This window comes from Cylas formicarius, unplaced genomic scaffold (genome assembly GCF_029955315.1).
Source record: "Cylas formicarius isolate icCylForm1 unplaced genomic scaffold, icCylForm1.1 PGA_scaffold_7__23_contigs__length_41026272, whole genome shotgun sequence".
In the NCBI taxonomy this organism is placed as follows: domain Eukaryota; kingdom Metazoa; phylum Arthropoda; class Insecta; order Coleoptera; family Brentidae; genus Cylas; species Cylas formicarius.
Genome location: NW_026844352.1, coordinates 7,026,005 through 7,049,878, shown reverse-complemented (window position 1 = coordinate 7,049,878; position 23,874 = coordinate 7,026,005). Strand labels below are relative to the sequence as shown.

The window sequence follows — 23,874 nt, the reverse complement described above, 5'->3', positions numbered from 1 at the left end:
CCGGTAACGTTTGCTCAATAATGTCTAAAGCAATTACCAGTACAATTTGCGAAATTGTCGGTTTAGTAATTAAGCTGCAAGAATATTGACTATAGTTTGAAGTGTGGAAATTTTCGGATCAACGACGTCAGCTCACATAGGAATGTAAGACTTAACTGCACTTCATTGAAATACCGGGATGACTAAATAAGTATGCAAGGTAACGTACCTCGAAAACTGCTTATTAAATGGAAATGAAAATTGTTTTTAACCTGTACTGCTCTCCGTGGATTAGTGGTGAAACTTTTTTTATTAGGATTGCCACTTTTGGTATCATATATTTAGCGTCGTTGAAATGAACTTTTACTTGATGTGTCCACTAAAGTAGAGTTTTCGATATCAGGACAACAATTTTTAATTAAAAAAAACTTGAACTTGTCTCTCTGCCTTTAAGATGCAGGTATTTTATTTATTTAATTTTTTTAAATAAAGATTGCGACCCCATATCACGCTAGTTACTATCTGGGAAATATTAACACAATTCCTAAAGTTTTTTGTTCACTGTTTTCACCCTACATATACGATGTGTTTATTTCGAGGTACAGTACCATGCTTATTTGACCACATTATAGTTAACCTTTGAAAAATAAACCGCAAGCCCAGCACATATTTTTCTATAGCAATTTAGGGCCGTTCCTCTGTAAATATTCATACATAAAATATTTAAAACAAATACTGGCCCGGATACTTTTATGCAAATTGTTTCAAAATGTGTACGCTTAAATTCAATTATGCTTTCCATAATTTCATTCCATTTCAATCAATTATCAATTACATTGCAGTGCTCTAAATATGTTATGTGACGTCTAAACTTACGGAACACCGAATTTTACTTAAAATTCTTTCGAAATTAGAAAAGTAATTAAAAAAAATATTTATATTTATTGTGGTAATCGGAACTTAATGTTTTTTTTTATTGCAAAATTTATTTTGACATTGCATGATCATGGCGATTATTAATACTCGCTAATTTCAAATTGTCAGCTAAAATCAAGATTTCCCGGTTGGATTATGGCCAGAGATACACATTAACACAGAAGACTGATAGAAAAAAAATGCGTTAGGAAAATACTGATTTATTTCCGAATAAATTTGCTTATTATTTTGAGAACGCTAATTTGGTTCCTCCTTTATTTTTAAATCGAGCGAAGTGGTGGTTTCCGAAATTTGAAATGATAGATGTGCAGAAATTTTTGTTTTCCTCACACCTTTTCGTTACACAATAAAATTTACTTAACTTTAAGGTAAAGTCAAAAAGTAAATTATAACATTGCGAAAACCAGAAGGCTAAACATATTTGTACACCGTTTTAAAACGATTCTTATATTTTTTCTATATTTCACTAGATAATATAATTTTTGGTCATTTTACATGCTATAACTGCTCTCAAAACTGTAAATAATTAGGGGGGTTGCCAAATGAACCAAAAACTCGTAAACAAATTCTTAAAACATTTGAGTTGGTTCACGTATTTGACATCCCAATGGATAAATTGGTTAGTGATATTAAATTATTAAGAGCTTTTCAAAAACTGCCACATTCTCTCAAGTTCACTACTTTATATTCAGTTCAATTCAATTGAATCATTTTTTAAAATTTAATTATATCAAAAATTACGACCAAAGAGAAATATCGAGAACGCAATGAGAACGCTTACTGACGCATTAAAAATGGTTTTTGCGAAAACGTAGCAGAAATGAAAATAATTCTAATCCTAATAACAATTGCATTAGAAAAGCGATTGGCCTTTCTTTTTTTCTCTATTATATTAAAGAAAGTCCCCTCGAGGTGACACTGGCAACTAAAGTCCAGTAATTCTTAAATTTTCTATTTTGCAAATGACGTTTTCCTTGCAATTTTGGTTACTTTTTTTAAATTAAATTAATAAATTTTAAAAACGAAGGCTTTTAATTCCGAACTATATTAGAATGTAATTTTGAAAAGCTCGAATAATAATTACAGAAATGTAATACAAAGTAGTAATAGTTTTGTATACGCACCATACTTATATTACAGTTAAATTATTTGTAGGGATTTACGCCGGGTTGATTTTGACTTACACAATGGAGGTTAGTTACTTAATTAGCTGGAGTATTATTTAACTTTAACTTCAGAAGATATATATAAATATTTCAACAATTTGTTTCGGTGACACAACAATTGGTCAACTATTAACTCCGCGTAAGCTTATCATATTGCTCAGTTGTTCATATATTGATAGAAAGTATATGTACTGTTATATTTTGAAATTATGCTATAAAATTATTATTAAGTTTTAAGATTTACCTACTTAGGATACAAAGTATGGCCTACGCCCATGCGTATTAAAAGGCACATTTAAATAAATTTAAAAAAAATCGCTATCGTTTTGGTGTCTCACTTTCATCTCCTGAAATGAGCTTCAGTCGTACAGTTTAATCGATTATATTTTCTATATGAAGTATAATTGCGAATCTCCGTTTATGTTTGTTGTTTTTTATACTTATAAAATTTAATTAATTTATTAATTAAGAAAAGTCAAACATATTAAAAAAAATATTTTCTTTAAACCCTCGGATTTAAAATTAGGAATAAGGTGACCATAAAAGAGGGGTAGAAAATTCAGAGAGAAATATTTCCAATATCAAGTAGCCATTCATTTTCAATATCATTTTATTAGTTAAAAATTGAGGTTAGTTAACTACTTAATACGAAATTAGTTCTAACCGTAAATATCGAAGGTAAAATTGGCAGCATTTTTTGCATATTTACTAATACCACAGAGACCTCTGTACAGTCGATTTCGTTTCTCCCCATTCGAACATTCTGAGGCTGGTTGCCCTAAAAGTGAACGTTATAACGTTATTATGGGTTCTTTAAAATGTAAAATAATTTTGTTGATCAATATCGAGTTAATTTGTAAAAAAAAAACAATATTTTTGATGAAGAGAAAATTATTGTTTAGTTTGAACACCTTACCTATTTTGTAAATGGGCAGACCGACAAAATTGCCACCCGGGCCGTAGTTGCATACGAAGACAACTTGATACCAGGTAACGTTGAAAATTTCTTCGCTATAGTAAGTCATTGCGCATCCAACGTCAGTAGAATCAGCCCAAATCAATTGTGTGTAATGACCAACTTTATACTCGCTACCCCTGCAAGAAAAATAATGGTTTGATTTCATTTTATTTTTTCGTTTCAGAACTTACTAGAAGAAGTATACTAGTCATGAATTAAGCTGTTCAGACCCGATGCATTCTTTAAACGAGTGAATATTCCCAATACGTGAATTGGAAATTTACAACATACGTAGGAACTAACATAACCAAACTTAAACCGTTTAACCAAAATTTGTTTTAACCAGCAATAAAAACATCAAAATTGAAACATAGAGACATACATACAAGCACAAATAGAATTACGTCAATTAATTTGACAAGGCAAAAATATGGTCAGGATGAGGATGAGTCGAACTAAAGTTTGCAAGGAAAAACTGATCCATAAATAGAGAAGGACGAAGATAGGTGTAATGAAGTTTTGAATATATTTTTTGTTTAATAGAACCTTTCATTTTCACATGAAAGACTTATCAGTACGTGAATATCAATTTAATTGGACTATTTACAAGTCAAATAGTATTAGAGTAATCTGTGGGATTTTCCTTGAAAATTTTAATTCACTACTAATGATATAACAATTTGTTTTTAGATCAGATATTTCTGATCATATTATAGTGTAATGTATAATAAACATGTCTCTTAACCAAAACTGGAGTACAAAATATAAATGGAGTATAAAATATAAATTAAAAAAAAAAACTTTTTTGACAAAATTGTCGTGGCAGAATTTTTCATATCGTATGGTTTTTTAAAAAAATTTATATAGAGAGTGAGAGTATAAATATTTGTATAAAGGCCTATTACAATTCAAAAGTATGCAAATTCGGACCTACTTTTGAACCGATCTTCTATATCTTAAAAACAAGCTCATTTGTTCTATGGTATTTGTCTTATTATTATTATCCAAATTAAATAGAATAAGGATTAGTAACCATAGTAATTATCGTTTATTATTACTGTAATATCAAATAATTAAATAAAGTATGACGGTTATTTAACAGACATTTACCATAAAACTTAAAAAATTTAAAAACTTTCAAGAAATTAAACAACTATGAATTTTATATTCAAAAATTGAATTTAACCAAATTCTTGAATTATTCATGTAAAGTGTGGCAGAAACTATATTTTAGGAATGTTAATCACACAAAAAAGAAAGTTTTAAAATTAAAAAAACATCGAAAATTAAATAGATACTTAACTCCTGAAACTTTTTACTTGTCAATTTTTGAACCAATGACTATTGTGGTCTTTAGTTTCTCTAATCCGGAGATTTCCCCGTTAGTTAAAACACCCTCATTGAAAAGCAGTACGATCTGGAACTATGCGTGCAATTTTGAGACCATAATACCCCATAATACCAATTCTTATTTGATGAAGATGTATATCACGGGAATACTGAAGATCATAAGAATACGCAAAATAGAGAAAGGTTGAAAAATTTAAAGAAAATTTAAAAAATTCCTGTCATTTTCGAAGATACTCCGAAAAAAACTGAATTTGAAATTTTCGTTTTTTTTTCTGTCGTTATATAAAGAGACACCACTTTTTAAGCTCTATAAGATGGCGTTAAGAGATTTTAAGTACGGCGTTTCATTCCGGCGATATCATCATCAACTTTATTTTTTCATAAATTCCGTGAAAAACATCACCATATTACGAATACAACGATGTAAAACAACATTGCTTTTCTACCTCCTTCGCTAAAATGCCCAATTATTCACGGATCTGACATGGGGAAAGTGTCATTTTACCAAGTTAGTTTCGTTCCCAGAGATCTGAGCTACTTCGTAGATTTCCAGGATGTTACCGCACGGGTTTTGGAACAATCGGATGTTTTCGGAGATGTTTCCCACGGCTTGAATCTTGGCGTCTGTCAATTATGACAGTCATGTCAGTGAATGTATTCGTGTTATTTTGCAAATATGTACCAAAAAACTAACGGTTGGAGAAAAAATATAGTATGCAACACGTTTGATAAACTTTTTAAGTCAATGCGGTTTCCCACACTTGTTGCATAATATATAAATATAAAAAAAGGGTTTTCATTTAATTTGCAGAGCTTTTGTGTAGTGGGCGCTGATATGATGGCGTTGAGAAAATGTAAATAGTATATGCAACACGCTACGCTCCGCTAGTGCCAAATACACTCGTGACAGAAGATAAGATATTTGATCGAAAGAATGATACAAATAATGGAATTTTTAAATGGAGAAACAATCTTTATTGGGCAAGAAATAATTCTGGAGTATATTGAATATTTGAATATCAACATGGTTTTAGTTTAATATGTGAGTTGGAATTTTTTGAACACATTTAACTTTTCTTAACTCTTAACTCTCCATTATGTTTACCAGCGAGTTTTTAAGACTGAGGGTCAACTGAGTAGACTATTTCTTGAAGCCTTTCAAAACATTGCAACTGATATGTCAAAAATTGTTTAAAATTCGACAGGTACAAGGTGTTATCTGCCTTTGGAAAATAATGGTCGCCTATTTGAACATTCTTTATATTTTTTTTTAGCAGTAAGTGCTTGTAAGTAATTTGCTTAATTAATACCATGTGACGTGATCTACCTATTTACCTTTCATGTCATATACTTTTTATTTATCATGTCAGTGCCTAGTACATCGAAACATTTATAACTTACTAAAAATCCTTTCTTGTGGTTTAAACATTGAGTCGGATATCATTGAATTCACAATAAAAAAAATGCTATTTTATGAATTATGTGACAGAATATGCTGATGAAATGCTAGCTTCAGTATTCCCTGTATCTGCGACGCGACGCTTGCATAAAACTTTATATATATGAGAATTTTGTAGTTTGTGTTCAGTTCTCCTTGTAACGGGTTAAATAAAACCTCGTAGTTCTGTTTGTAAAACAAAAAGGTGTTTTTTAAAAACGAGACCCTTCGTTCGAAAACCTTAACTGGCGCAGTCGTGACGGATTCGGGGTAGTTTTCGGTCAAAGCCACGTCATCGGGACGATTTGATCGCGAAACGTGGGTTTCATCCCTTTGACTCCAAAACGAACCAGTCATAGACTGTCTGACAAACCCAACGTGATTGAGTTCGACTGAGGGCAAGGAAGGCGAGAAATCACCCCCGCAAGCAGTGCTACGCAAGGAAAATTCCAATAGGAAGAATAGGCTGACAACTAAGAGAAATCAAGGTTAGTGCCCAAAAATCCTATTGTTCTCTTTTCATCTTCCCTGGTTAGGACGGTGGAAATAATTTTAGGATTCTTAGTTTTAAGTTCAATTTTAAGAAATTTCAAAATAAATTAAATTTATGAACGAAGATAAAGACATCGACAATTTAAGTGCGTTTTTTACTACCTTAAATTTAGTGGAAAAGAAAGTAGAGAATAGTCAAATCAATTTGAAAATGAATTCTAATCAATCGTCGAATTCAGGTGTAAATTACACTTTGTTAAAAATGTTTATAGATAGTATTCTGCCATATAATGGTGATTCCAAAACTTTAAATAGTTTTCTATCAGCTGGAGATTTCCTTTTTGATACATATGGCCAAGGAAACGACGAAATTTTAAAACAATATTTGTTAAGAACTATAAGAATGAAACTTGTTGATCGCGCACAAATTCTAGTAGGATGTAGAATGGAGTTAGTAACGTGGGACAATATTAAAGTAGCTTTGTTAAATTGTTTTGGCGATAGACGAAACTTAGAATGTTTAGAACAGGATTTGTTTATGGCCACCCCCTTTAAAAATGAACAAACATCCTTTAGATTTTGGGAAAAGATTACAAGTTTTAAGAAGTATCCTTGCTCAAAAAATTAATGCATTTCCTGCCGATACTATGGATAATGCAAGCAAAGTAATTCATTTACGTCAATACGATCAAATTTGTTTAAGGACGTTTATTAGAGGATTACCAGGACAATTACAAAGTATTATAAGACTTAAAAATCCAAGCTGTATAGAATTTGCTATGACCCAAATTATTGAAGAGGAAAATTTTCAATATACACAAAATATCTTCAGAACTCCAATTCAATCAAAAGTTTTGCCTAATACTTCTATCGAACCCGTTAAACAATTTTCACAAAATCCAAATTATTTTAGTAACCAAAATTTTAATTATGTACAACCGATTCGCCCTACAAATTATTTTCAAAACAATAATCACCATAATCAAAATTTTAGAATTAGGCATGATCAAAATCAGTTTACTCCCCAGATTAATAGTGTTCCCAGAGGTCCAATTAATATGCCTCAACCACGCGAAGTTCCAAGAAATATTCCTACAAATAGGCAAGTTTTTGGCCCACCTAAAAACGTATTTAAACCGACAGGTCAGGTACCTAACGATGAACCCGAGCCTATGTCAACAAGAACAAACTATACTATACCACGTCAAAATAATCAAATTAACCATTTCAAACCTACTGGCCCTAGAAATTTTATTTCGCAAGAATTATACCAAATCGACGAAAGTAACGCGGTACAAACAGATGAAACATTTGCGGTATTTCAAAATGAAAATATTCACCAAGAGGAATACTCTGAAATTGAATTTTCAAATCAAACTGAATACTTTAATGACACTCAAAATTTTGACGAACAACCTGAAATTGAAAATCAAATCTCTCAAAATTTTACAATAACGAGCCAATGCGACTTAACGAAATGACATTAGAAATGTAAACCGAAATTAATAATTGTTTACCGTACATCCAGATTAAAGAACCCGCAATTAAACTTTTAATTGATACTGGTTGTTTTCACTCGATTCTTCGACCTTCCATTGCAGAAAAATTTTATTATAAAAAAATATATCATTCCCCAACTATTATTAAAACAGGAACTGGTGAAAAGGACACTCTATTTAAAGCAGATATTCCGGCTTTCCCAGAATTAAAGGCTAATACCAACCCATCTTTTATTCTTTTTGACTTTCATAAATTCTTTGACGGTATAATAGGATTAAACGACCTAAAACAATTAAGGAATAATACAACTAATATACCAATTTTATTTAGACAACCACAAAATGAAATATATTGTATTACTATGAACGCACACGAAATTGTTAACGTAAGAATTCCAGTAACACAAAACAATTATGTTATTATTCCCGAGCAAGTCATTGAAGGTCTCTATTTTCCAGAAACACTTACTACTGCAAAAAACGGTTTTGCGCAAACAGAAGTTTTTAATTACACTGAGAAAAATATAACGTTAAGTTTCCCACAACCTCTAAATGTTTTATCTTTTCCGGACTTTCATAAAGAAAATTTTGAACTTTTTAATTTAGAACACATCTTACCAAAACATAAAGAACAATTTAGTAAATGCGACATTTCCAAAATAATTCGTTGCGAACATTTAAATTTAGAAGAAAAATCTGCTATAATAAGGCTTTGTAAAGAATATAACGATATTTTCCATCATGAAAACAAAGAGTTAACGTTCACCAATAAAATCAAACATTGTATAAGAACAACGGATGAATTGCCTGTATACACTAAATCATATAGATACCCCTTTATCCATAAAGAGGAAGTTCAACGGCAAATTAACAAAATGTTAGACGACGGCATCATTAGACACAGCCAAAGCCCTTGGAGCAGCCCCATTTGGGTAGTCTCAAAGAAACCTGACGCCAGCGGCAAGCAAAAATGGAGGATTGTTTGTGACTTTCGTAAGGTAAATGAGAAAACGATAGACGACCGCTATCCATTGCCTAATATAAATGATATACTCGATAAATTGGGACGGTGTAATTATTTTTTCATCAGATCGAAATGGATCCGGAATCAATTGAAGAAACAGCTTTTAGTGTCGAGAATGGTCATTTTGAGTTTGTTAGAATGCCTTTCGGATTGAAAAATGCTCCCGCGACATTCCAGCACGTCTTGGATAATATGTTGCGTGATATACAGGGAAAGGTTTGTCTAGTATACATGGACGATATCATAGTATTTTCGTCATCCCTAGAAGAACACATCAAACATCTTAAATATGTTTTCCAAACACTGCGACAGGCTAGACCAAAAATTCAACTAGATAAAACGGAATTCCTACGAACCGAAGTAGAATTTTTGGGTCACATAATAACAAAAACGGAATTAAACCGAATCCCAAGAAAATTATTGCAATCCAGAAATTTCCGGTACCGAAAACAGCAAAAGACATAAAATCCTTTCTAGGCCTTCTAGGATGCTATAGAAGATTTATTAACGGATTTGCAAAACTCATCAAGCCATTCACAAATTGCCTAAAGAAAGGAGCAACCATCAAACACACGCCAGAATTTCTAGAAGCATTCGATCTTTGTAAAAATATCTTGTGCAATGATCCAATACTACAATATCCAGATTTCGAAAAACCTTTTATATTGACAACGGACGCATCTAATGTTTCTATAGGAGCGGTTCTCAGCCAAGGAAAAATTGGTAGTGATCTTCCCATTGCCTTTGCCTCTAGGACATTGAACCCGGCTGAAAGCAATTACTCAACCATAGAGAAAGAATTATTAGCAATCGTGTGGTCAACAAAATATTTCTGACCATATTTATTTGGCGGAAAATTTGTGATAGTTACCAATCACAAACCTCTACAATACCTGTTTAATATGAAAGAACCAAATTCCAGATTGCTAAGATGGCGACTAAAACTGGAAGAGTTTGATTACACAGTTCATTATAAGAAGGTCAAACCGAACACCAACGCTGATGCCCTGTCACGCATCGAACTAAATATGATAGATAAAGAGTCACTTTTCGGAAATCCTGGAGATATTAATGAAGACATCGATAAATACATACATGAAGAAGATCAAAATATAAGCCTTGAACAATTGGAACAAATTGAAGACGTGTTTAACCCTCTAGAAAATGTAAACACTCCAAAAATTAATAACATCTCGGACATTCAAATTAAACCGCCAAATATTCCTAATACTGGTGAGACAGTACACTCAGCAGCTGAAGATCCAATATTAAATATACCAATTACCGAAAATAGTTTTAATACTTATTCTAATCAAATAATATTTAACCAAAAAACAAACGGTCGTTAACATGTGATTAGGAGTTACCCCTTTCAAAATAAATCTACATTTTCTGTTTGTTTCAGTCAAAACTATCAAAATGAAATAATCAAATTCTTTTTAGATTATTTGGATCCAACAAAAATGTACTGCCTTTATGTACAAAACACCGAAATAGATTTAAATCGAGAACTATCTGTTTTGTTACCAAATACATTTAAAAACCATGCTTACAAATTGGTAATATCGAAAACTCTTTTAACTGACATCATTGACAGGACAAAACAAAAAAACCTAATTGCATATCATCATGAAAAAACCTGTCATCGTGGAATTAATGAAAGCCTAATAGCATTAAAAAGGCTCTATTATTGGCCAAATATGAAAACTGATCTAACTGAATATATTAACAATTGTGACACGTGCCAACAAACAAAATATGATAGACATCCACCAAAATTAAAGTTTATGTTGACACCGAGCCCTTCTGAACCATTAGAATCCATCCATATGGATACTTTTCAAATATGTAACGTAAAATTTCTTACAATTATAGACGTATTTTCACGGTACGCCCAAGCTTATCCGTTAGAACCCGCTTGCACAGCAATTGCTATCTTAGACGGTTTAGCGACCTTTATAAGTCATCACGGCCTACCTCAACAAATAACGTGTGATAATGGTACGGAATTTAAAACGTCTTTGCTTTTAGATTTCTGTAAATTGCATAAAATTGCAATTCATTTTACAACTCCCGGCAATTCTAATAGTGATAGTCCAATAGAGAAATTTCACTCTACTCTTGTTGAATTATATAGGGTACTAAAATTTAAAGAACCTAAAGAAGCCCCTAAAAATTTAATAAAATACGCAATTATAGGTTACAATTCAACAATGCATAGCGTAACAAAACAAAAACCTTTTGACATTATTAATGGAAAATTAAACGGTTTAGATCCCTTTGATTTAACGGATGAAATCATTGTAAATAATTATATCGCAGATAAACGTGAAAGACTAAAAACTATCTATCAACAAATCTACGAAACATCGTTAGAAACAAAAATACGTTTAAATGAGAAACAAAACGAAAAACGAGAAAATCCACCGGAAATGAAACAAAATACCAAGGTTTACGTTACTGACAAAACAGCAAAACATAGTAAGGACCAACCCCGAAGAAAACCTGTTATTATAGATCAAGATTTTGGGAATAAAATGATCACAAAAAATAAAAAAATAATTCATAAATCTCAGATCCAAAAACCTAAAGCTTTTTCTTCTTCGCAGGTTAATGAACCGGACAACGCTGTTCCTTCTTGCAGCTACGCTGTTATTAGTGATAGCGAATAATGATATTGAAGTTATCCCAATTAAAACACCACTTCTCCCCTTCCGCTTAGGAAATGCTCGCATAATTCAACATCAACATACATTTTTGCATTTTGTAGAAACATCTCAACTTTTTAATCAATTACGTAATTTAGAATACGCTTACGCTGTAATCTCAAAATCATTAAACTATACAAATAAACATAATTATCAGAATGTCCACTATATTAATGGAAATAATTTACTTAATAATGTTCGATATTTAATTACACAAGTAAAATTTAAACTTGGTAACATAAAACCTAATAACCGTACAAAGAGAGGTTTAATAAATGTTGTAGGTAAATTATCGAAATGGCTTCTTGGTACTCTCGATTCAGAGGATGGACAAAAATATGATAAAATTATCACAGAACTTGTGCGTAGTAAACATTCATCTGACATCCACAACAGCTGATTGACAACTATAATGATACTATAACACTTCTACAGAAGAAGAAGCTATTAAAAAACATATAGACATTTTTGAATATAATTCAAATAAAACTATTACTGACATAACTACTTTCATTAAAGCTCAAAATACACTAATGCAAATAATTCTAAATTGCCAAAGTTTTATAACTTCTTTGGATAATTTAGAAAATGCCATTACATTTGCGAAATTAAACACATTACATCCTGTAGTAATATCGGCGGCTGAATTAGAACAAATAATTTTTAAATTGACTGTTCTCTATGGTGATAATCAAATTCTAATTTTTGAAAATCAAAATAATTATTATCAGTTAGCAAACTTTCAAGTTAAATTTACAACAGATAAAATAATTTTTGCCGTCCATATTCCGATTTTTCTTAAAGAAATTTTTGAAATCTTCCACCTATTCCCAGTACCTGTGAATCACTCCTTAATTATACCTAATTCACCCTACCTAATATTGGGCACTGACATGCAACAATATCAAGAATCAATCTGCCCAATCATTGAAGACACCTACATTTGCGAAAATCAACTTACCCAGCCCATAGGTGATTGTGTGACAACCCTATACGACCAATCACTAGTAGATTTGTTTTGATAATACCATCGGAACAGAAACCTAAAATAACCAAAGAATTGTCAAAACAAAGAAATAGCTTTTATTGAAGAAACCTGCCGAATCAATGTTCCATATAATTGTGGTATAAGTACCCAAAATACCGAGCTTTAGAATAAAGAAGAAATTTTTAAAGCAAACCCATTCTCACTGCCACCCATTAAAATTGAAAATATGGAACATCACGATGTGAAGTACCAGCCACTCCAACTACAATCGATTGATCTCAATACGATCAAAAAACTACGAGAAGCTGCGAAATCATCGATCCCCAACATTGGTTATGAAATTCATCCAGTCACTTGGAGTCTCGCCACTTCAACAGGAATGATGTTTATTTTAATCCTGTTAATAGTTATAGCATGGAAAATCTACAAGAGCCATTTGCTGCAAGATTCCAAGAAAACCAAGAACGACCAGTCTTCCGAAAACAACCCTTCGTCCCTCTTGTTTTCCACTTCGAAGGGAGGAATTATGTGACAGAATATGCTGATGAAATGCTAGCTTCAGTATTCCCAGTATCTGCGACGCGACGCTTGCATAAAAACTTTATATATATATGAGAATTTTGTACTTTGTGTTCAGTTCTCCTTGTAATGGGTTAAATAAAACCTCGTAGTTCTGTTTGTAAAACAAAAAGGTGTTTTTTAAAAACGAGACCCTTCGTTCGAAAACCTTAACTAATACACGGTGTAGTTTTTTCACGGACCATATGAAAAAACAACGTTGATGGCCATCTTGTAGATCTCAAAAAGTGGCAACGAGGAACTGACCTTTATTTTTTTATATCTAAATTAAAACGAAATCGGCAAATTGTTTTTTTTTGCGTATCTTCGGAAGTGATGGGAATTTTTTGTTTTCTCAACAGCACGTAATTAACCTTTAAATTTTGCAACTTATTTATAAATTAACCATCTTCACACCTCTTACAGATTTCAATATCGCCATGATAAATATAAAGAAAGCCAAAACTCCATGCATGCATAGCCAGACCGCAATGCTTTTCAAAACGGGATTTTTGAAATTCAAATCTAAATTAAAGACCATAAATATCTTATCTGAGACACACTGTACATATGAAAAATGTTTTGTGAAAATCTGGCAGTTTAGTTTCAGGATACAGAACACCGATCTAAAATAAGGTGCTATAATTTTGCGCACTTTTGAGTTGTGATAACGTGAAAGAAGTTTCTAGATAAATGTTTTGCTTCACCCTTTATAATTAATGAATTTCATACTAAAAGACCTAACTATAACAAAAATTTTAAAAATTTTAATGTAAGGATTTTATTTATTATGGGCTATTGTTAAAATTATAGGAAAATTCTTAGAGTTCTCCTTTGTACAACATTAAGCACCTGGGAATGGGACCCAGAAGACTTTTGTTCAGAATATCACAGATGACACTTTTTTTTTTTTAAATTGACCGGACTCCACTTACATATGAAAAGTAAGGTGTCCTTTCTACGAAATGCATTGCATTGAAAAAGCTTACATGAGTTTGAAAAACATTTAACCTTCATTTGAACTTGTGCTCCTTTTGAAAACATGAGTCCCTCCACACTGCAGGAAAATACTCTTAAAACTTGTTTTAAGAGTATTTTCCTGCAGTGTCTAAATATGGTACAGTAAAGTTTCCAGTGACGGCAAAAATATAATTCCATATTTTTTGGAGGAAATTATAAGTTTTTTCTATAGTCAATTTAATATTTCAAAATAATTAACGAAAATAATCTTTATTTTAAATTTGCTAATTATAAGTGCTCGCTTTTAAATTGTTTTCCAATTCCAGTATTTGTTTTTCCGTTTATTACTAATTACAAAAGGTAAATAAACATGTTATTATTGCTAATTTAACTTAACGACGACGTATACAGCTGCAACACAAAGATATTAGGAATCTAAAACTTGGCCCGGATTTCCCTAATCCCTGCGACATCTAGTATGCGAAAATTAAAGTACCAAAAATTTCCTATTCTATACGGGGCCGCAAAAATCGATACTGAATTTCATTTATTTCAAATTTAAACGCTGATATCGAATAGTCGTATGGTTTCGCGGAACTTGCTCTTACATAGTTCAATCAATCGTCTGCGATCCATTACAGAAAATCTTCAGTCATCCAAAATTTAGAAAAATGTCTAGGTAAGAATTACCGTTAAATGAGTATTCTCGTTCAAATGTTTTAATGAGCACTTGTAACCCGATCGTGTTTAGAACACGTCCTTCTTCCTTGTTCTTAAGTTGGAGTTGAAACGCTTTCCTTTTGTTTGTTCTTAAAACAAGCGAGCAAGATTTCTTTTCAATAAAAAATTTTTTTATGGAAGTTAAGGACATAATGTATAAAAGTAAATTCCATATGTCCCGCAAACGCAAATGTGGTGAACAAGTTATTCCAGAAATAGTGAGAATATTACGAAAATACTCATAAGCAATTTGGTGCATGCTAATCTTTAATCCAAAACTAACGATTGGAAATTTGGATTTGAAACATCTTTAAACTTGAAAATAATTTTATGTTAGATGCTAAATCCATCGATCGATATATTATGAGACGTTTCATGCGAAGCAGACTGAAGGCCAGTTTTGATTATTGAAAAATAGATAAAAAATTTATGAAAAAACCAAACTGTAATTTCCGCAAAGCTTTTTATGATGGCAAAGCTTTACATGGTCGTATACAGATGTTTAAGAGCTACTAAAGAGCTAAAAAAATATGTTTTTTTAATTCTTTTATTAATAAATTATTAAATCTCGAATATTTTGCACACCAATCAAGATTTTAATAATGTTGTAGCGAGAATATAGGTATGTAGCTATGCAGAATCCGAAATTTCACAATATTCCCGATAAATACTTTACAAGTTAGAATTTTTATGGTGTGTTGATCCATTCATCTAGATCTCGGGTATAAGCAATACTAACTAATCGCCCTGAAATAATTACCTGTCTCTTGTGTCACTAATCCAACTGTTATTGAAAATAGCCACTTCGTCGTACCAGAGAATAATAAGTTCTTTCATTGCTCGAATTTTATTTATTTTGGGGTTCGAACTGCTGATGAATCCCAAATTTTGACCGACATGTTCAAAATCAGCTAGATGGAATAACAAATAAAAGTTAGAAAAAAACAAAATGAAAATGACTGATATTAAAATTTCCTTAGTAAATATTTACCATTCGAGAACATTAAATAAATTAATATGGATCGGTAATTGGCTGTTTCGGAGATTGATATTAATGTATTTTATATGAATGCGTCAATATTTTTTGCCTTTAAGTGTTAATTTTGTTATTTGCTCAACGATATAAACGACCTTAAGTTATTTTAATGTTAAGTATCACTTTCAACTTACAAGTTCTTCGGCACCTATCATGTATGAGGGGATTCCCGTTGCACGTATTGGCCCAACACTGCGATATAAACTCCAACTCCTTGTTGTATTTCTAAATGTCAGACGCAGAGCGACCTATGACAAAAGCTTTCCGACATAATAAGCCTTACCATTATGTTCATATTGCTGGCGGAAGGTTGTCTACCCCTTTTTTCAAACCCTAGGGCTACTTTATTTCTGAAGTAGTTGTGAATGTCAAGAATATATTGTCTATCGTCGTCGTCCAAATCGATTACAGCAAACTGAAGTCCGCATTTTGATCCAGCGCCGCATCTCTAAAACCGAAGAAGAAATAAACTCCTGGACAAAATTACGGCAACATCATAAATTTGCCACATTTTTTATGCCATTTTTTTCTGAATTTATGATCCGATTTGAAGTAAATTCGCCAGACTGATAAAAACTCTTCTGAAACAGCTTATTAGTATTAAACGCAGTAGCAGTTGTTATTTTATTCTTGAAAAATGAATCGACCAAAACATTTATCGACAGAAGGAGCAGTAAGAGCTTTAACTTTAGTGGATGAGGGTCATTCAATGTTTCATGTTGCTAAAGTGATAGGAAAACATCGTTCAAATATAAATCGTACGGTTAAACGATTTAACAAGTTAGGTTCTTACTCCCGAAGGCCGGGACAAGGACGACAAGCATATACCGATCCATAGGATGAGCGTTTTATTAGGCAAACTATTATAAAAAACAGAAAGATCGCTAATACTAGGGTAAAAAGTAAACTTTCGCCATCATACAATAACTTCTCGAACAATCAGAAGACGTTTAAATGAGACTGGTTTAAGCAGCAGAAGGCCGACAAATAACAATTGGACGGCGGTTTTATTTTCTGACGAAATAAGAATTAGTTACAATTCTCCTGATGGGCTTGAACGTGTTTGGCGAAGAGCAGGAGAGAGATTTACAAGTTGCAATATCTCACCAAATATTCTGTTTGGTGGAGGCTCTGTAATGTTTTGGAGATAAATATGTTTCCACGGGCACACAGAGTTAGTCCCTATACGTGTACAAACGATGAACGCGATGATTTGTGCATTTTTCGGGACCGCAGGATAATGCTCGTCCCCACGTAACTAGACAAGTTATAGTCAACATGATCTCTGTAACTATTCCATTGATGGAATGGCAACTGGTGGATAGATGGACTGTGAGCCCGATTTAAATTCCGTAGAGCATCCATGCGATGCTCTAAAAAGGAAGGTTCGAAGTCGCAATCCCGTACCGGTTAACCACAATCAATTGGTGAATACAGTAACTGCAGAAGGGGAAATATTCATTCACATTTCATTTCCAGCTTGCCAAAGCGTATGAAAGTAGCGATTCGAAGCACATGTAATCTTAATATTGTAATTTCTTCATTAAAAAAAAGTATCTCGTTAATTTTTTTTTATTTATTAAAGCGAGCAACGTTGAATATATATATACTTGAAAACATTTAACAATGAACGTATTGAATCATAAAATTTAATAATAATAATAAAAGTTACCTGTTGTTCTCTAACACACACCGTGTGATTCAGACTTTCGTATCCTAAGTCGCATTGCAATTGGCAGTATGCGTTCTGGAACGCACTGGACAGACCCGATAAGCTTAAATGACATACAAATAAGACATACACGACGAACATATTTCTAATAGACTCGGAGGTCTGCGAAAAACATGACTTTTAAGTAAAATGGTCAATCGCTGAATGCTATGAAATATCAGATTAACAATCAAGCTGAAAAAAAATATTAATTACACATTCTTCCGCAATTAGAGTTACAAGAAAATCGTGCAGGCAACATTATTGCGTGAACGTTGTTTAATTTCGAGGCGGATAGTATTTTACAGCAAGGTAAACTCTCTTAAATTAATGTATGAATGAATTGAACGTCGTTATTGTTTTAGTAGATCCGCCAGTAGAGATACTCAAATTGCTAATGGCAATCTAAATTATTCGTGTTGCACAGGATGTCCCGAAATAATGATTTCGATATCGATGTTAAATATCGTATAGTCTGTTCATAGATATAAGAAAGTGACCAATTGCTTTGGAATGGGGTTATCCATTTTAACAGTATAAGTTAAGTATAAGTTAACATACAATGCAACAAGATTATTACCTAAAGTTTCGGAATTAAAATTCAGGTAAAATTGTTAATTTTATACCTACCTGTGTTTAATATTCTTTGGTTTGGTGGTATACTACTTAGTTTAAGTTTATTAGTAATCATTCTTATTTCGTGTGTAATACAGCGTGTTGAATCGTGTGCGAGTATCGTGTATCTCAGGAGATGCTCCCGCCCAAACGTAGAAAACACTATTCTATTGAGACTATGGAAGTTATAAACAATGTTTATTTGACTCTCATTGAACGTGGTGCCAGCAAGCAAGCATCTTTAGAGGCAACGGCCACATTGACGAAAATTCCAACATCAACTGTATGGAAAATTGTGAATAATTCCAATTAAAGAAGCGATGCTGACATTTTCTCGAGTGTAGATGAAAGTGATCAAGATATAATACGGCGTAAAATTTACCAGTTACACAAGGAACAAAGCGTATCTACATTAGATATATTAATTAGGAGGTTTGAAAAAAGATGAAACCGGTGTTAAATGTGGCAGAACTACCTCATGGAAGTGTATTCAACACATGGGTTTCAGATTAAAAAAAAGGCAATTTTTAATGGAATCTTTTAGAATTCGGAAATAGCGACTGGAATATCTAAAAAAAATTAGGATTTACAGAGTACAACAAGGCCAATTATTTACTTGGATGAAACCTAGTTCAACACTTATGATACACCGGAAAAGGGTTGGGTTGACTCAAATGATAAGTGTAAAACAAACGCGCCATCAAAAAGAGGTAAAAGAATAACTATTTTGCATGCTGGCTCTAAAGATGGTTCGAAAAAGCAGAACAATCGTATATCCATATTGCAAATAATATAGAACAAATAATAATTAGAACAGGTGATGATAGCGATAGTGATACTGATATATTATGTGAATAATTTTAAGTAATTTAAGTAGGTAATAAAAATAATTTGTAATTTTATTTTAGATTTAAACATAAATACGTACATAAATTAATTAATATTGTTTAGTATCTTTCCTAACAAAACCACAAATAATTAAATTCTAAGCAAAATACGGACCTGTTCGGTCATATTTCATTCTTACAGCTTGCCCGGGTCTTTCCTTAATTCGTATCAGTTAGTCACTTTCTTATATCTATGAACAGACTTTACCACAAAAACCTACAATTAATATAAATTTCAATAGTTTCAATTCGTCAAGGGGCTATAATATTTCCAGTTTCCGTTATATTTATAATTATTTCTAGAAAACTTGAGCTTACATTTTGTGAGTCATCGGGATTTAGATTTTGTGAATTGATTAAACTATTAAGTATTATTTCCGAAAATGAAATAGTAGTCAATTACATGGTCTAAGACAAGAAAAGTGTCAGTCCAGTTCAGCGTGGTTGAAATTCAAATCTCGGTACATTGTTATAAGTGACTACCGGTAAATTTACATTCAATGAGAAAAATAATATACAAGATCCATGTGACCATTATACTGTCAGAGAGCATTGCATTTGAAGAAGATTAATATTTTTCCACTTTCCGTTGTCGAAGTTAGTGTCATATATTAAAGATGATAATGATTATTTCTTAATTAGTTATATTTTAGTTGGTGTCCTTGAATTTGAAGATGTAATATTGAATGAAGGTGCGTAAAAAGTCTCGAAAATTTTTAATACATATAGAAAAATAGTTTCGTAAATATATCTTACTCAGCAAACAAGCGGTCATGACAAACATCGTTCGTGTGTATACATATATATTGCTATGATTATTTCAAATCCGTAAAAGGGACTTCAGGCATAATACACGAAGTTATGTAGACGACAATTATTTGCTTAAGACATGTTTCCTTAATTGATCTTAATTAGGATTTTTTTTTCGGTTTTCTGATGAATCACATCGCGTGTCAAAAATAATTAACTTTATACGACCAAGTCAGTACAAATAAAATCCGGGACGGATTCATTTATTTATTATTTATCTGATTTATCTGCGGCTATGTTTACTCTACCGAACAAAAGAATTTAGCCTCCTCTACTATACAGGGTGTATTAGAATTCACTACAAAGCCAAGAATAAGTCTACTTTTTTATATTAGCATGTATTCTAACTTGGTTTTCAAAATACAGAGTATCAAGGTTTATAGACAAAAATTTTTTTATTAATCCTTCAAAAATAGCTGATTTTGACACAACCATTTGTTGTCAAAAAGAATTTCATTTTGTTTAATCAAAATAAAATTATTCATTCCGGTGGCGTCTCAGGCTCAAATTGTTGTTTGTAGCTAAAATCGCCATTGTTTTAAGATTTTATTATTTTTTTAGACCAAACAATGAAAAATGAAACTCTCTTGTCCCGTTTTTTTCTGGATGTAGCTTCGTCCTCAAAATAAAAATTAAAAACTATTGCACATTCGTGTATATACTTTCCGAAGAAATCGAAACTTAAATAATAAAATAATTTAAGATACATATTTGTATGACAAAGCAGACACACATAAATTTTGCTAGTAAATAATTATTGTTTGTTTGCTATTTTCCATTTATTTCTTCAAATTAGCTACGGTAAAATATTGCTTCCAATGTTTTTGGTAATATCTAAAGTTATAAAAAAATATAGTTGAGCACGCCCCCTTATTTGCAAAACAACTGCTAAAACTTCCGCATTAAGTTTTTGGTATATATTAGGAAGATAAAAACATTTCTTCGAGCTAATTTTGATTGACGAGCAAATCGATAATTTATTTTTGGCTTGGCAGTACGTATTAATAAAACCTTCGTTATAAACACGATCAATGTAAAATGTGGCCTATTCGCTATATTACTGCTTAATTATCGCATACGTATACCCACATCTCAAATCGTTTTGAATCGCGAGTAGAATCCATGAAAACACACTTTTTTCCTGTTTCTGTTTTCTTTCTTTTCTTCTGTAGACTAAACACACTATAATAATTTTTGAGGTAAAATGCTATTCTTCATGAAGTCTTAAATTTCTTCGTATCCTGAAATAACTTAATAGTATTAGTAGTACGTATTCTCTCTCTGACTCTTTAACCTGATCTACTTGTTACTAATCACCATTTTCTTTTTTTTTTGTTATTTTTTGTTATTTATATAATCACAATGCATACAATTTCAGAAAAATATTTATGGCAAAGTTCTACTAGAATGTATGTATAAATATTCAACATAATTCCAAAGTAGGTGTTTAATCATCGTTTTGTGTTGAAGTACGTTTACCTTAGATATTGTTATAACAATAATTCATCTCCTGGCAACATTTTTAATATTGATATTAAACCGGTCTAGCACATCCGTCTAAAAAAAATCTTAAAATCAAGTTATTTTATCATCCTGTAGGTGTATCCTCGAGCGATAAGTGAGTGTTAATAATTATATATGATTGCATATTTGTATCTCGTCAAAACACTTGGCAGTTAGTGTTTGTGTTGAAGTGTTTAATCGTTCGGATTCTTTTTCGTTTCTCAAATCATTTACGGTCAGTAAAAAAGCATCTAATTATAAAAATTATATTGCAAACTAGATTCATAAATGTCAAAAATTGATTATCTCTTATCAGTGAACCTGAATCGAGTGCGCAAACAAAAACTTGACTATTGTTCTACAAAAATTATCATTTTCTACTGTGGTTTGTTTTTCGAAAGTAATTTTATTTTAATAAGGTGTGTGCGCCTATGTTATAAATATATCGAATGCTAAGCGTGTATAATGTAGATTTTATGAACAATTGTTGAGATAAAGTTGAAATTTTTCAAAACTGCTTGTTTAGGTTATGTTGACGACGTGCGCGTTATAGGTGTCGCTGTGGTGTTAACCGATGTAATTTTTTAAAACAATTTACTTATAAGTTTCTTAATATCTTCGTTTTCAAAATTTTTCGTGATTATTACTGAGAAACGTTCACACATAAAAGGACGAAACGATTTCGACCGCTCATTTAACATAATCAGCTTAGAAAGAACCTCATTCAACGCTTAGAAATCTGAGCGAAAATTATCCAAATTATAAAGAATTGGAAAACGATACTAAAAAAAATAGTCTTTTCCTTTGCCTAATCCATTAATGTTATTCATAATTCTTCGAACGGCGATAGCACTATCACGTCCATTGATTGTTTGCAAAGCAATAAATATTTTTTTATATACAACACGCCGCTGTATAATATCCGAAAATTTGGTCTATACGCATTTAGTTCTATTTTAGTTCGCAGTCAATGATCTTAAATGGCGGCGGACATTTAAAAATACGTCCACAGTACGATGTGTTTGTAACAAGGAACTGTGAGTTTCTATCAGATTATTTTATTAACACGGACTCTTACCAATGTGTGCAAAAAGTTAATAAGTTTTCAAATTCCTTCTTACAAGGGATTATACCATCATTTTATTTCCAAAATTTTAAATTCTTTCTATAAAACGACATTGATTATTCTTTTTTCCTATTTTCTTATTAAATAATAAAAATAAAAATTCCACTTCACTAACCAAAATATACTTTTGTTTTAGATTGACTTTTAAAATTATTAAAATTTCAAAATTTTAAAAGCAGATGGATTTCATAATTCGCTGTTTATTGCTGGACTTCATAGAAAGCAATGAAATAATTATAGCTTCACCTACCGTCTTATTATTAACCCTATTGCGTGAAATGGATCATTAACGTTGCAATTTGTACTTTGAATTACTGGTACCGGATATATTCTGCTATTGTTAACGGCGACCCCAGAGTCGTAGAATATTAGAAATATATGTTGCCGACCACACAAAACTTGTATAGCTAACTAACATGGTAAACCTATCATATATTATTAGGGCAATTGAATATAAGATGAAGGTTAAACTTAGGAAAATAGGATTTTCTTCGGGAACTTTCTATTAATTCAAAAGAAAAATTATTTCTTCGACAAAAAGGCAGAGGATAGTAATATATAAGAATGATTAGCAAGCAACAGATAATAGGAAAGTGCATTACTATAGACACCAAATAAAATACAATATCATTCAAAAATTATGGTTTTGTTAGATGACTGCTGTATTAGTAGCTAAATTTCGGAATGGGTATAGTGTCTCGTTTAAACCATTAAAATGCTGAATTAAGTCGAAAATAGGTACGCCACTGTATCGCAGGTAATATCCACATCAACACGAGAAATAAAGTGAATTCCCACGATTTGGCGCGTCAATGTAGAAAAAACCTGAAAATGCAGAGGTATGGGGAAAATATAATTTGGGAAAAACAAAAAACAATTTTAAAACTTTTCAAATGGCCTCGCTTACTAATATATTTTATTTCATCTCCAGAACTGACGAAGAACCCGACGAAGAAGATCCGATGATGGATTTTGACGACATGTTGGAAGAGCTCGGGGAATTAGGAAGGTTTCAGATCATCAACTATCTTCTAATCTGCCTACCTGTACTATTTGCTGCCGCCAACAGCCTTAGTTACGTTTTCACAGCGGGAGTACCAGAATACAGGTAAGTAATAAACTATACCATTCGTTTTACATTACTTGACTGGACAGTGCCAAATTGTGGAAAATCGTCATGAATTACACCTAAGTCATGACAATTTTAATAAGGTGTGTGTGCCTATGTTATAACTATATCGAATACTAAGCGTGTATAATGTTGACTTGATGAACTATTGTTGAGACAATGTTGAAATCTTTTAAAACTGCTTGTTTAGGTTATGTTGACCACGTCCGCGTTATAGGTGTCGCTGTGGTGTCAACTGATGTAATTTTTTAAAACAATTTACTTATAAGTTTCTTAATATC

The 23,874-nt window shown here is 31.8% G+C and overlaps 2 protein-coding genes across 5 annotated transcripts in view; one reads left to right on the top strand and one right to left on the bottom strand.

The window, feature by feature from the left end:
• The first annotated feature begins 3 nt into the window (after nucleotides 1–3).
• Nucleotides 4–23,874, top strand: part of LOC132705186 (organic cation transporter protein) — a 38,643-nt gene continuing 14,772 nt past the window's right edge. For 2 of the 4 annotated variants that reach the window (XM_060675632.1, XM_060675631.1), the window contains exons 1-2: nucleotides 23,146–23,303; nucleotides 23,396–23,572. In XM_060675632.1, coding sequence (XP_060531615.1) covers nucleotides 23,296–23,303; nucleotides 23,396–23,572 — 185 coding nt within the window. In that variant the 5' untranslated portion in view covers nucleotides 23,146–23,295. Of the gene's footprint in view, nucleotides 145–21,477; nucleotides 21,574–23,145; nucleotides 23,304–23,395; nucleotides 23,573–23,874 lie in introns of those variants that run through there. The other 2 variants (XM_060675634.1, XM_060675633.1) reach the window with 2 other exon arrangements.
• Nucleotides 2,620–20,926, bottom strand: LOC132704441 (venom allergen 5 2-like). The gene is made up of 8 exons (XM_060674441.1): nucleotides 20,915–20,926; nucleotides 19,782–19,834; nucleotides 17,485–17,587; nucleotides 16,096–16,260; nucleotides 15,947–16,037; nucleotides 15,537–15,687; nucleotides 2,998–3,176; nucleotides 2,620–2,859 (listed from the first exon to the last, which is right to left on the bottom strand). Exons 1-8 carry the CDS (start codon nucleotides 20,924–20,926, stop codon nucleotides 2,741–2,743), a joined length of 873 nt encoding a protein of 290 aa, XP_060530424.1. The 3' UTR covers nucleotides 2,620–2,740.